We start from the raw sequence: 13,951 nt of genomic DNA, 5'->3' as shown, positions 1-13,951 counted from the left end.
TCCTACCTGCTTTCTCCCTGGTAACCATGAGTTTTGTTTTTTATGTCTGTGAGTCTTTTTAAAGAGTTTTATAAATAAGTTTATTTGTGTCTTTTTTTTTTTTTTTTTTTTTAGATTCCACGTATGAGTGATACCATATGGTATTTTTCTTTCTCTTTCTGGCTTGCTTCACTTAGAATGACAATCTCCAGGTCCATCCACATTGCTGCAAATGGCATTTTATTCTTTTTTATGGCTGAGTAGTATTCCATTGTATAAATATACCACAACTTCTTAAGTGCACTGGGAAACTAAAAAATCTGTGACTTCCTTTATTGTAATATTTGCTTTATGGTGGTGGTCTGGAACTGAACCCGCAGTACTGAAGTATGTTATTACCTACTGTATTCCTCATGGCAATCTTACAGTGGGTATTATTGCTATTCCCATTTTACAGATGTGAAAACTGAGGCCTTGTGAAGTTCAGCAACTAGCTCAAGTCACACATCTAATGTATTCATTTCCTGTTGTTGCTGTAACATACTACCATAAACTTGGTGGCTTAAAACAATGCAGGTTTACTATCTTATAGCTCTGGAGGTCAGAGTCTAAAAAGGGTGGACAGGACTGCGTTCCTCCTGAAGGGTCTAGTGGGGAATCCATTCCTTGCTTTTTCCAGCTTCTAGAAGCCACCCACATTCCTGGGTTCATGCCCCACCCTCATCACTTCAACTTCTGCTCCCATCCTCACATCTCTGACTCTACCCCTTTTGTCTCCCTCTTATAAGGACCCCTGTGATTACACTGGCCCACAGGACAATTTCCCCATCAAAACCTTAATCACATCTCCTAAGTCCCTTTTGCCATGTAAGGTATCATATTCACAGGTTTCAGGAATTCAGATGGGGACATCTTTGGGGACCACAATTATGCCAAGCACACCCAGTGAGCAGAGAAAGCAGAGCTGGGACCCACATGTTCAGATTCCAGAGCCCTTGACCATCATGTCATAAACACTCCTGTGCTGGGATCCCCGCCTTACACCTGATCTCCCCTCCATCCCATTCTGAGACCTCAGATTCCTGTTGCCAAGGGAGGATAGTTTGGAAATGACTGGAGTGTTCTGTTGTGAAAGGGGGTAGGGTTGCATCCACTGTGGAGAATGGTCTGGCATTTCCTTGGAAAGTTACACACAGTTTTGTCATAGGACACAGCCCTTCCGCTGCTGGGTATATACTAAGAGATGAAAACATATTCACACGGAAACTTGTTCAGAAATGTCCACAGCAGTATTTTTTCATAATAGCCAAAAAGCAGCAAGGCCCCAAATTGTCCATCACATGATGAATGAATAAACACAATGCTGTCAATCTGTGCAGTGGAATATTATTCAGCCATGAAAAGGAAGGGTTACTGAGAGACATGCTACAAAGTGGATGTACCTTGAAAACATGATGCTCCATCAAAGAAGCCAGACACAAAAGGCCACATGTTGTATAATTCCACGTGTATGAAATGTCCAGCAGGGGCAGATCCACAGAGACAGAGAACAGTTATTGTTTCATAGGGGCTGGGGTCACTTAGTGGTGATGGGGTCTCCTTTTGGGGTGATGTGCTTGTCTCAGAACTAGACAGAGGTGATGGTTTTGCAACATTAGGAATGGACTCAATGCCACTGATCTGTTCACCTTAATAAAATGGCTAGCAGTTAATTTTACGTTATGTGAATTTTACCTCAATGGAGAAAAGAAAACACGGAAAGAGGCTGACAACTGTGGCCCCTGCCCACCCCTTGGCCTGGCTGTGTGGGCAGGAGGCCCATGGACCCCTCCTCTCCCCACTGACCCAAAGTCTTCCTGCCCAGACCCCCGGCTGCCTCGTTTCTTGTTTCTTCTCTTTAAAGAAAATGTGGGCTACTCTGAGTCATTAGAAGACAAAACTACTCGTAGAGCACCCCCCACCCTGAGACCCAAGCAGAGCAATGATGGGGGAAAAGCCACGGCTGGACACGTTTTAGATGCGTCAGACCCCAGACTGGGGTCCTGCTCCCAGCCCTTAACACCCACCAGGGTGGGACCAGGCGCCTGGACCCTGACCCTTCTCCCCTCAGTTTTCTCACCCTTAAAGTGGGTGTGTAAAGAGTACGCCCCCGCCTTGGGTTGTTGTACAGATTGAATGGAATAATCAATGCAAATGCTCCCTTAGCTCAGCGAACGCACTGGAAAACGTGCATCAGATGGCCATGCACCTCACTCAGCCTGTGGGTGGATTCCCTCTGGTCTGGTTGTTTGGGTACCTGCGGGCTCACCGGCCATCCTCACACTGCTCTGATCCCTTTACCCTTGGCTTTCCCCAGTCAGCACGGCCAAGGGCGCCTTGAATGGTCCTGCCTTCTGTAGACATGGTCCTCCTGTCCACAGTCCCGGTGGGTGTCCACTCAGGCTTTCTTCCCCGCAAGTTTCCAGAATCCTACATCACTCCTGTGGGATGCTTCTCCTAGAGAAAATGTTTTCTCGGCAGAGAAGCTTATATCCATAGGGGACATCCCCAGAGGCAAGAATCCCCTCCTGTGCAAGGTCGGTCCCCGTGTTAGTCACCTGTGCTGCTCGGCCATCCACACAGAACGTTCTCATCTGTGTTGACGATGAGACCACAGCCTCTCCAAGTCCTTCAGGGGCTGTGGCGTCATAGCTTGAGAGAGTTCTCTGGCGGGATGAGCATCATGTTCAGGTGGGCTCTGTCCCGGGCCCTGCCCAGCCTAACTCCTGGCTTCCAAGCCTTGAAAGTAAAGTGTAAGCCTCTGTCCTCAGATGTGTAGAAGGTAAGGGAGTAGAAGGACACAGGCAGGGAGAGACAGAGGCTGCTGGGCTCAGGGCAATTGAGGTGAATGGACTAGTGAGTCCCGGGGGCAGAGCGGGGGCGGCAAGCCACCGCCTGCTTCTATGAATGGCCTGAGTGGCACAAGCCACTCCCATGCCTCCACCTGCTTTCACACCACAAGGGCAGAGCTGGAGTGTGCAACAGAGATCTTAGGATGGGCAAAACTTAATATGTGTTCTATCGGGCCTTTTACAGAGAACATTGGCCAACGTCTGAGACGCGGATTGCTTAGGGCTTGCAAACTCAGGTGCCAGGAAACAGGTGAGAAAGGACAAGCCAAGTGAGATGGACTTGGTTTAAGAAACATCAGAGAGACATTAGGGGGAGGTGAGGACTATGGCAAACTGGAGAGCACGTAGCCCAACTTAACAGGGCAGCTCGAGTCAGCTGTGGGCTGGGCCGGGACTTGCCAGGGCTTACAGTCTCCACGAAGCAGCAGAAATCTAGGTGTTCCTGTAAACAAGAAAGGAGGCTGTAGAGGGTGAGCACGTGGACTCGGATCCCAGCCCTGCCTCTTCCTTACTGTGTGACCTTGAACCACTCTCCGGACACTCTCTTATCTGTAAACTGGTGGCAGTTACAGCACTTACGTCATAGGGCTGTGATGATTACTACGTTAACATCCTGGGGCTCTTAGAACCGTGTCATGCACAAACAAAACACGGGGTATGTTGGCAATTTAAAACCCTGTGGCACTGGCAACTGACAGACTAAAGAAAACACGTGGATGTTTTGCCTTCCAGCTGTGGGTCACAAGTCTGCTTCCCCGCAGAGTGCTTAAGGGGCATGAACTTGGAAGCCCGAGGGACTGGCTGAAGCCCAGCTCTGCCACTTAGCAGCCAGGTGACCTTGGGCAAGGGAGCCGCCTTGGGGGCCTGGGTTCCTGTCTGTAGAGCTAGGATCATTGTGAGGGTTACAGGGCAGGGACCTGAAAGGGCCTGGAGGAGTGGCTTAGCTGTCGCAGTCCTTGGCCCCCTGCTGCAGAGAAGCTCCCCCAGGACCAGGGTCACAGGAAGAGGGTGGAACTCAGATTCTTCAGTTAACTGTCACCCTCCCCCCGCCCGCACCACACACACCAGGGTCTGCCAGGACAGGGCAGCCCCCAAAGCTCCCACAGGGACCCAGGGCCACCAGGTGCTACACGAGGCTGCTTCTCTCGCTCTCCGTCCCCCACAGGTCCAGCCCCTGGGTTTTGCCAGGCCAGCCACAGTCTGCTGGGGAAGTGTCTGAGCAGGGAGCCTGCCTGGGCCAAGGGTGTAGGAGGGACATATCCCTGGGGCTGGTGCACCTCAGAAAGGGAGTTCAGTCTCCCCTGAGATGCAGCTCCCCCAGACACCCCTCACCAAACCCCACGGGCCGTGGGACTTGGGGAACACATAGATCAGGGGGCATGAAGTATGGGAGTGCCTGTGAGCAGGGCTCAGGAGTCAAGGCTCAGAAACGAGACCTTGGGTGGTCCTCCACTGGAGCCCTAGCAACCCCCTTCTCCCCACCCAACCCTGATGACAGGCATCATTGTTCCTCAGCCCCATGGACCCCCTGAGGCAGCCCCCCTCCCCCTGCTCACCAAGGCCTTCCAGCCCCAGGACACCATCCTGCGAGATGCTTGGTTACGTGGGCATCGAGGCCGTGCTGGACCAACTGAAGATCAAGGCCATGAAGATGGGGTTTGAGTTCAACATCATGGTGGTGGGTGAGTGAGGGCAGGGGCTTTTACGGGAGGACAGACCAGTGGATGCCACCCCGTGGGCCTGGATGTGTCGCCTCTCGGAGCCTCAGTGTCCCCATCTGTAAGGTGGGCCTGACAGTTATACCTCACAGGGGGGCTATAGCTGAAAATCTGGGAAACACTGAGTCGCTGAAAGACAAAAACCACCCATGAAGCCCCAACCCGAACAGAGCAATAAAGGAGAGACCATGGCAGGGAGTGGGGAACTCTCAGACTCAGATCCTGGTCCCAGGCCTTAACGCCCACCAGTGTGTGATCTGGGGCACGTCCCCTGACCCCTCTTTGCCTCAGTTTCCTCATCTGACCTGGCACAGTGCCTGGCATCAGGGAGGTTCTCCAAGGGTCGGTTTATCTGGAATCGCATTTTCATATATGCAGAATTAATGTTGTAACTCAAAAACTACACTTCTAAAAAAATGAACTGGATACCATAGAACAGAAAATGTCAGAGTGTGTTGCCCCAGCTAAGAGCATTATTCTAAGGCAGGGCTACCCAGTAGAAAGGTACTAGGAGCCACATCCATAATTTTAAGTTTCCTAGTAGCCTCCTTTTAAAAAAAAGTAAAGAGAAACAGGAAAAATTAATTTTAACTGTCTTTTTTATTTAACTCAACACATTTCTAAATACTGTCATCTTGACATGTAATCCATATAAAACATTATTCATGAGATCCTTTTTGTTCTTTATGTCATACCAAGCCTGCAAAATATGGTTTGTTCTTGTCCACCGATGGCACACCTCAATTCACGTTGGCCAGGTGGCCATATTGCCGCTGGCAATAGCCAGGCAATATCACCTATATTGGATAGCACAGCCCAAAGGACAGTTTCAGTCAGACACACAGAGGTGTGTCCAGCCATGATGTAGGATGTGTCCTACTGCGGGGCGTGGTCTGCAGAGTTTGAGAAGCCCCCAGGGCAGGGAGAATGGACCATCTACAAGCCCAGGCAGCCTGGGGGAAACTTGCCTAGTAGCTCTGAGCAAAATAAGCCAGATATGAAAGATGTCGAGGATGGGCAGCAACTGCACCCCGCTGATAAAGTCAGGAGAGCGGCTGTCCCTGTCCCTGGAGCTGTGTTAATAGTTACTGAGACGAGGCAGGAGTGGGCTTGGGGTAGCTGTGTGTTGTGTCTCTTGATCTGGCGCTGCACGCACAGGTTGTTTTATATGTAAAAATGCTTTGACCTGCCCATCCACGGATAAATGGATAAACACAGCATGGTCCACCCATTTGGTGGAGTATTATTCAGTCATGAAAAGGAATGAAGTACCAGTCCATGCTACAATGTGGGTGAATCTTGAAAGCATTATGCTGAGAGGGAGGAGCCACAGACAAAAGGACAATATTGCAGGATTCCATTTATATGAAATGTCCAGAAAACAGATGTGTGGTTGCCTGGGGCTGGCAGGAGGGGGCGTGGGGAGGAAGTGCTTAATGAGTATAGAGTTTCTTTTTGGGCTGATGAAAATGTTTTGGAGCTAGATAGAGGTGGTAGTTGCACAACACTGTGAACGTACTCAATGCCACTGAATTGTACACTTTAAGTGGTTAATGTTAATTTTTTATTATATGAATCTTGCTTCAATTAAAAAATGAGGGAGGAGGATAATATCTCAGTGGTAGAGCACATGCTTAGCATGCACGTGGTCGTGGGTTCAATCCTCAGCATCTCCATTAAAAAAAAAGTAGGGGGAGGCGTTGAGCTGGAGACGTATGATAATACACACTTTTCCGTAAGTGTGTGATACTTAGCAAACAGTTCACTTTCCAGAACAGCTTATTTAAGAGCTTCCAAAACACTGCCTAACCCATTCACCATTGTTGGTGCCATGTGGTTCCTCACAGGGCAGAGCGGGCTTGGCAAGTCCACGATGGTGAACACGCTCTTTAAGTCCAAGATGTGGAAGTCCACCCTGCCAGGCCTGGGGGTGCCCACGCCCAAAACGCTGCAGCTGCAGTCGGTGACCCACGGTGAGTGAGACCCGCCTCCCTCCACCCCACCCACCCAGGCCCAGCCTCTGCCCCTTCACTCTCCCCCCCAGTCATCGAGGAGAAGGGCGTGAAGCTTAAGCTGACCGTGACTGACACACCCGGCTTCGGGGACCAGATCAACAATGACAAATGGTGGGTCCTCAGCAGGGGTGGGGGGTGAGGGAAGACCAAGCCCTGGCTGCCCCTGCCCCTCCGGTCTCTGGGAGCCACCTGGCTGTGGCACCTTTGAGGCTCAGTTTATTTGTCTATGCAATGGGTTTGTGCAACCATCCCTCCCAGATCCAAGGGAGTCAAGTAACTTGAAGGTCTTAGCTCACTGCCTGGCACACAGTAAGTGCTCAATAAAGGCTGTGGTGTGGCAGGGGGTTAGAAGCTCACAGTCCAGAGTCAGGACCCCTGGGTAGACTGCTTCCCAGTTGCATCACCTCGGACTGGCCACCAAAGCTCTCTGAGCCTCAGCTTCCTTCTTTGTAACTTGGAACTGATGACACGCCCCTTGCAAAGTTGTTCAAGGCTCTCAATGTAAGACACACACACACACATATATATGCATAATCAGGACTGGCTGCACAACTTGTGGGACCCAGTGCAATGAAAATGGGAGGGCCCTATTTAAAAAGCACTGAGAATTTTAAGACTACGTCCGCAGAGTGTTCAGACCTGCGTGGGCCCTTCTAAGCCCAGACCCCTGTGTAATGGCTCCATTCACATTCCCACAAAGCCAGCCCTGCACACAATGCCTCACATAGCACTTACCACGTGCAAGCTCTGTCCTAGACACAGGGATACAGCAACGAACAGAGCCGAAGAACATCCTTGTCTCCACGGAATGTACATTGTAGTGGGGGTGGGGGCAATCGATGAACAAAATTAGTCAGCTGTATGGAGGCTGAACCTGAACTCTACCACCCACACGGTACACTTCTGGGAGTGAAAGTACAGAGCTGTAATGGGCAGGGGTAGGGGTGTGCAATTTTAAGCGGAGTGATCAAGGAAGACCTCACAGAAAAGGTGACATCTGGGCAAAGACTTCCAGGAGAAGAATTAGCTATGTGCACACGCAGGGGAAGAGTGTTCAAGGCATGTGCCTAGAAGGTGGCATGTGCAAAGGCCCTGAGGTGGGGTGGCTGGGGGAACCTGAGTGATAGGGAGAGGAGGAGGGGCAGGCAGGCAGGATCAGTAGTGGGATCCAATAGGGCCTTGAAGGGCAACATAAGGGACTTGAGCTTTTTTTTTTTTCTGACCACTGGAGGCTGAGCAGAAAGGGGAGGTGATCTGACTCCTGGTTTTAAAAGAATGTTTTTGGCTGCTGTGTTGACAGTAGTCCTGCAGGGAAAGGGACCCAGGGAGAGGAGGCTGGAGACCATTGCAACAGTCAGGCAAGAGTCCCTGGTGGTTTGAACCAGGTTCAGCATTTCTCTCCTTTAATGCTCACTCCTCCCTTACAAAGTAGCTGCTCTTATCGTCCCCATTTTACAGAAGAGGAAGCTGAGGCCTCAGCTGGAGAAGGGCAGGGGCCTCTCTGATGATGCAGAGGAGTTGGTGGAGGGTACTCAGGTAAACAAAGGCCTCAGGTTGTGCAAAACTGAAATTCCTGTATCCTGGGCAAACTGGGCGATTGGTCATCCTAACAGGAGATTCCCCAGAGGACCCGGGGTGGGGGCTTCTGGCAAGGTTCTGAGGTTGGGCATCTCCTGCCCCAGCTGGGACCCAATCCTGGGCTACATCAATGAGCAGTACGAGCGGTACCTGCAGGAGGAGATTCTCATCACCCGCCAGCGCCACATCCCTGACACCCGGGTGCACTGCTGCGTGTACTTCGTGCCACCCACCGGACACTGGTGAGGTGGCTGGGCCCACAGGTGGAGGGCCATCTGCGTGGGGTGGACAGGAGAAGGAGGAGGAGTCCGTGGCATGGGCTGCGAACTGGCATCGCCTCACTCACTCACACACTCGCCACCGTCACTGTCCTGCCTAAGCAGCCTGCGGCCCCTGGACATTGAATTCCTGCAGCGCCTCTGCCAGACTGTGAATGTGGTGCCCGTGATTGCCCGGGCTGACAGCTTGACCATTGAGGAACGAGAGGCCTTCAGGCGCAGGGTGATCTGGGCGCCTGGGGCCAAGCTGGGGGTCGCTGGGGTTGGGGAGCAGGCAAAGTATACAGGGTGGGCTGAGGTTACCCAGGTGCTGTCTGCAGATCCAGCATAACCTGAGGACCCACTGCATCGAGGTGTACCCCCAGAAGTGCTTCGATGAGGACGTCAATGACAGGATCCTCAATAGCAAGATCCGGGTAGGAGGCTGTGGGAGGTGGGGAGGCTGGTGGGACCGAGCCTGGGCGATTTGCTTTCCACTCATGCTTTCCATCTGAAGATTCGTCTCTCTTCACAACTTGGGGAAAGTTCATGTATTTCTAGCAGGTGTGAATCTCCATCCATCCACAAACTCAAGAAGTAGGTCATATCAACAACCCCCAGAAAGGGAGAAAGTGTTTGCAAAGGAGATATCTGATAAGGGATTTGTACCCTGAATATATAAAGAACTCTTACAAATCAACAATAAAAGGCAAGTAAGCCAATTTAAAAATGGGCAAAGGCGGGGTTATAGCTCAGTGGTAGAGTGTATGCTTAGCATGCACGAGGTCCTGGTTCAATCCCCAGTACCGCCATTTAAAAAAGGAAAAAGAAAAATAGAAATGATCAATGAGAAAGAAAAAATTTCATAGAAAAAAATTCATATGGCTATATGGTCAACCTCATTAACAACCAGGAGAATGCAAAATAAAGGGTGTATATGTATAAAAAAAATGGGCAAAGGATTTGAATGGACATTTCCCCAAAGATTTTACACACATGGTTAGTAAGAATATGAAAAAGATGTTCGCGGTCATCAGTCATGAGGGAAATGCAAATCAAAGCCGCAATAAGATACCACTCCACGCCCACTAGGGTGGCGATTATCAAAATGACAGACAATGACAAGTGTTAGTAAGGAATTGGACAAACTGGAACTTTCATGCGCTGCTGGTGGGAATGTCAAATGGTGCATCCGCTTTAGAAAACAGTCTGGCAGTTCTTCAAAGGTTAGACACTAGCCTAGTGACCTAGCATTTCCACTCTAATAAGAAATGAAGCCTGTGTTGGGAAGAGGGTGAAGCTCAGTGGTAGAGTGCATGCCTAGCATGCACGAGGTCCTGGGTTCAATCTCCAGTACCTCCATTTAAAAAAAAAACCCTAATTACCTCCCCCCGCAAAAGAGAAGAGACAAGTAAACAATAAATAAATCAAAATTTTAAAAAACATGACTATGTGAATTGTATCTCAATAAAGCTATTTAAAAAAAGAAAACCTATGTCAACATAAAAACTCATATACAAGTGTGCCTAGTAGAATTATTCATAATGGTTAAAAAGTGAAACAGTCCAAATGTCCATTAATTTATAAATAGATGAACAGGGTGCTGGGTATAGCTCAGTGGTAGAGCACATGCTTAGCATGAGCGAGGTCCTGGGTTTAATGTCATACCTCCATTTAAAAAAAAATAGATAAATAAATGTGGTCCATCCATCTGATGGAATAGCCATAAAAAGAAATAAAATTCTGATAGACGCTATAGTGTGGATAAACCTTGAAAATGTAAAAGCCAGACCCAAAAAGCCAAATATTATATGACTCCGTTACATGATGTCCAGAATAGGCAAATGTATTGAGACAGAAAATAGATTCGTGGTTGCCAGGGGCTAGGAGGTTTGGGGGAAACGGGGAGCGAATGCTAAAGTGTAGGGGTTTTCACTTGGGGGCGATGAAAGCGCTCTGCAATTAGATTGTGGTGTTGGTTGCACAATCTTGTGAACATATTAAAAACCACTGAACTGTACCTCTAAATGGGCAAGTTTTATGGTATGTAAATAATATCTCGGTAAAGCTGTTACAAGGAAGAAAGGAAAAAAGAAGGGGAAAGAAAGAAAGAGAGGAAGAGAGGAGGCGAGGGAAAATAGTATTTTCTCTGAATCAACTGAACTCCAACTGCAAGTCCCCATATTGTTGTCCTTGTGGTACATTCTGTCAGTCTGTCTGGATCCTGCAAAGCACTTGGGTGAGGCATCCACCTCCCCCAGGGACCCTGTTAGCCTACACAGCACTTCTGCTTGGATTAGAAAAAGGCAGTAGCTTCCTTCACAGACGGGGCCTTGCATGGGATTTCAGCCCTACACAGCCTCATAGCCAGATGCCTTTGTGCAGTGCACAAACTGCACATTTGTACTTGGAAGCCCTGCTTCCCAGTTGGCACCAAATTTCTTTTCACATTCCCTCTTTCCACTCCCCGCTGGAGCAATGAACAGCATTTCCTGTGAAAGATTCAAAGAACCTTGACCTCCTGCTTTCTGTCCTGAGGCCGGCAAAGACAGCAGCGTGGCCACAGCTGGAACAGAACTAGGGGGAAATGAAGGAGAATATATTCAAATTAACACTTCAATAAATCATCCAGATGTGTAACATTGATTGAAGGTTGACAACGGGCTGGTATATAATAAGTATGCAACAGATAGTTGTTATTAGCATCAATTTATTCCCCATCACAACCTAATTCTTAGAGACAAAAACAAACCACATGCAGCACTTGGGGGGTTTTGTTTGTTTGCTTGCTTTGTTTTGGCATGGGAGGTAATTAGGTTTTTATTTATTCACTTATTATTTTTTTTAAATGGAGGTACTCGGATTAAACCCAGGACCTCATGCATGCTAAGCACACGCTTTACCACTGAGCTCTACCCTCCCCGCTCAGCACTTGGGAGTTTAATCTCCACTTCCTTTCTGGCCATGAACAAGTAAACAACTGGAATTTCCACAGGGCTTAGCAAACTTTTGTGAAGGGCTAGACGATGGTAAATATTTTAGACTTTGTGGGCTACGAGTCTGTGTTGGAATTATGCAACTCTGCGGTAGTAGCAGGAAAGAGTCAATGAATGGGCGGGACTGAATGAACTTGAATGTTTCGGCCAAGGAGCCATAGGTTGCTAACCACTGGTTTATAAATTCTCTCTCTTAACCCTCATGACAATGGTTGATGGTTTCACAGGTAAGAGATAGGGACAAGAGCAGGATTATATCATTAATACGACTCTGAGTAGTACTGGGTTTCCAAGATTTACTCTACGTACCTCTTAATCTTGCTAAGCCCTTCCCAGAGAGTCGCAAAGCCCTGCGTGGGTTCTGTTGTGACTCCCATTTTACAGATGAGGAAACTGAGGCGCCGATTAGACTTTGTGTCTTCTGACTTTAGATGTCTGTGCTCCTTCTCCCACTTTCTCTCCCCACAAAGGACAGCACCTTTCAAGTTCCTACCTTGGTGTCCTCTCTCTCCACTTCCCCAGTGGGACCAGCCCTCCCTCACATCTTGTCCCCTCCCCACAGGAACGGATCCCCTTTGCTGTGGTCGGGGCCGACCGAGAGCACCTGGTGAATGGGAGATGTGTCCTGGGCCGGAAGACGAAGTGGGGCATCATTGAAGGTCAGTGCAGGGACTCTGGGGACGGCCCAGGGAGAACGGACTGAAAAGCCGCGCATGCCTTTGGCATCCTTACACCCACCATAGAGCCCCGTGTAGTTAAGCCCAGAGCCAAGAAACAGAGCCCTGGGGTCAATCTCCTTCGTGCAGCTGAGAGGCCCTAGGGAGGTAACCTGACTCTCTGGGCCTCAGTTTCCTTACCGTCAGGTGGGCATCACTGTAACATCAACCTCATAGGGCAGTCAGAGGGGTCAGAGCCACTCCTTTGCACGATGTCCGGCACCCAGAAGGTGCCCTATTTGCTCACCAGAATTGATTGTGGGCCTACCAAGTGCCGGGCACACGATGTGTGGTTCCTGAGGGGTACAGTGAAAGGGGGACCAGCAAGGTTTCTGTGCCCACAGAGCTGATGAGACAAGGACAGGTGGGAAAAGTAGAGTGAAGAAAATGTGCAGGGTAGGAGGGGGAGGTACCCAAGGGAGCAGAGGATGGGCCTGCTGAGGGCCAGGCCAGAAAGTGGAGGAGACGCAGCCCCGGCCTGAGTCCCTGACTTACCGATACAACTGTTAAAGGCAGGAAGTAGCACATATTATATGTGGCATAATAAACATCCTACACTCATTATTAAATGTATAATGATAAATGATCAGTGGGTTCCTTGGTTCAACAACTATTTGTAGAAGCCACCTGTACCAGGGCTGGGGGCGCTGGAATGAATGAAAGAATGGAGAAGGGAAGTGGGCTAACACGGGAGGTGCGGGGAGGGGCGGGGCGGCTGGCAGGTGGCAGTGTGCTCGCTGAGGCCAAGGGCAGGGCTGCAGGCAGAGCCGTGCTCAGGGGCTCGGTGGTGTCTTGCAGTGGAGAACATGGCTCATTGTGAGTTCCCCCTCCTGAGAGACTTGCTCATCCGGTGAGCGAATGGGGAGCCCGGGGGGCTACGGGGGGCCCTGGAGGATTCTGTGGTCAATCCAGCCGTCCTGCCGCCCATCTCCCAGCACCCACCTCCAAGACCTGAAGGACATCACCCATAACATCCACTACGAGAACTACCGTGTCTTCAGACTGAACAAAAGCCACGTGCTGCCCCGTGGGCCCGGCTGGGTGAACCTGGCCCCGGGCCCGGCCCCCAGCCCTGCCAGTCCCCAGGCCACCCCCCGGACCATGAAGGTCTGCCGGTGGACCCAGGACAACTCGGACGATGAATGCTAAGCACTGGAGCACCCTGGGCCCAGGGTCTCCCAGACGCCATGGCACCCCCCAACCCCCCGCACACACCTGTATACTAGAGCGTGTATTAAAGGTGAACATTGCTTTTTGGGAAAAGCTGTGCTTTGAAAACAAAAGGTGTTTTGTAAATGTCTTCTTTGAGCTATCCTCAAATAAAATTGTGTTTCTTTTTAAAGTAACAGTATGAGACCCCAGGCCCTCAGGAGTCGTGAAGACCTGGGAGGGCCTCCCTTGGACAACCAGCCCCTTTCTGCCCCAGAACCAGAGTCAAGTTCCAAATCAGGCTCTGCGGTCCCAGTCCCTACCTCCTGGCACATGGCGTCATAAACACTTAAAACTTTCCATCTTCCCAAAACTGTGTGTTCCGCACCCCCCACCCCCTCACTCCTGCCTCCCCCTCTGCCTCAACCCCCCCGGCAGACCAGAAGGAGGGAAACCAGCTCCAGCTTTGGAGTCTGGTGAAGCTATGTGATAATCCCCACCCTGCCACTGACTTTGTGCGATTCAACCTTAGGCAAGTCACTTACTCTTCTGGGCCTCAGTTTCCTCATCTATAAAACGGGGATGGGGTGGGGTGTAGCTCAGTGGTAGAGAGCATGCTTAGCATGCACGAGGTACTGTTTCAAACCCCAGT

General features: G+C 50.1%; 1 protein-coding gene across 1 annotated transcript; it reads left to right on the top strand.

Moving 5' to 3' along the window:
• The first annotated feature begins 4,364 nt into the window (after positions 1-4,364).
• On the top strand, positions 4,365-13,444 carry SEPTIN12 (septin-12). Its single transcript, XM_031447793.2, has 9 exons — positions 4,365-4,552; positions 6,436-6,561; positions 6,633-6,714; positions 8,286-8,423; positions 8,565-8,682; positions 8,780-8,875; positions 11,997-12,093; positions 12,949-13,000; positions 13,086-13,444. Exons 1-9 carry the CDS (start codon positions 4,390-4,392, stop codon positions 13,297-13,299), a joined length of 1,086 nt encoding a protein of 361 aa, XP_031303653.1. The 5' UTR covers positions 4,365-4,389; the 3' UTR covers positions 13,300-13,444.
• The last annotated feature ends 507 nt before the right edge of the window (positions 13,445-13,951 follow it).

Source organism: Camelus dromedarius, unplaced genomic scaffold, assembly GCF_036321535.1.
Source record: "Camelus dromedarius isolate mCamDro1 unplaced genomic scaffold, mCamDro1.pat HAP1_SCAFFOLD_76, whole genome shotgun sequence".
NCBI classification, from domain to species: Eukaryota; Metazoa; Chordata; class Mammalia; order Artiodactyla; family Camelidae; genus Camelus; species Camelus dromedarius.
The sequence above is the reverse complement of the archived record's forward strand: the minus strand, read 5'-3'. Positions and strand labels throughout refer to the sequence as shown.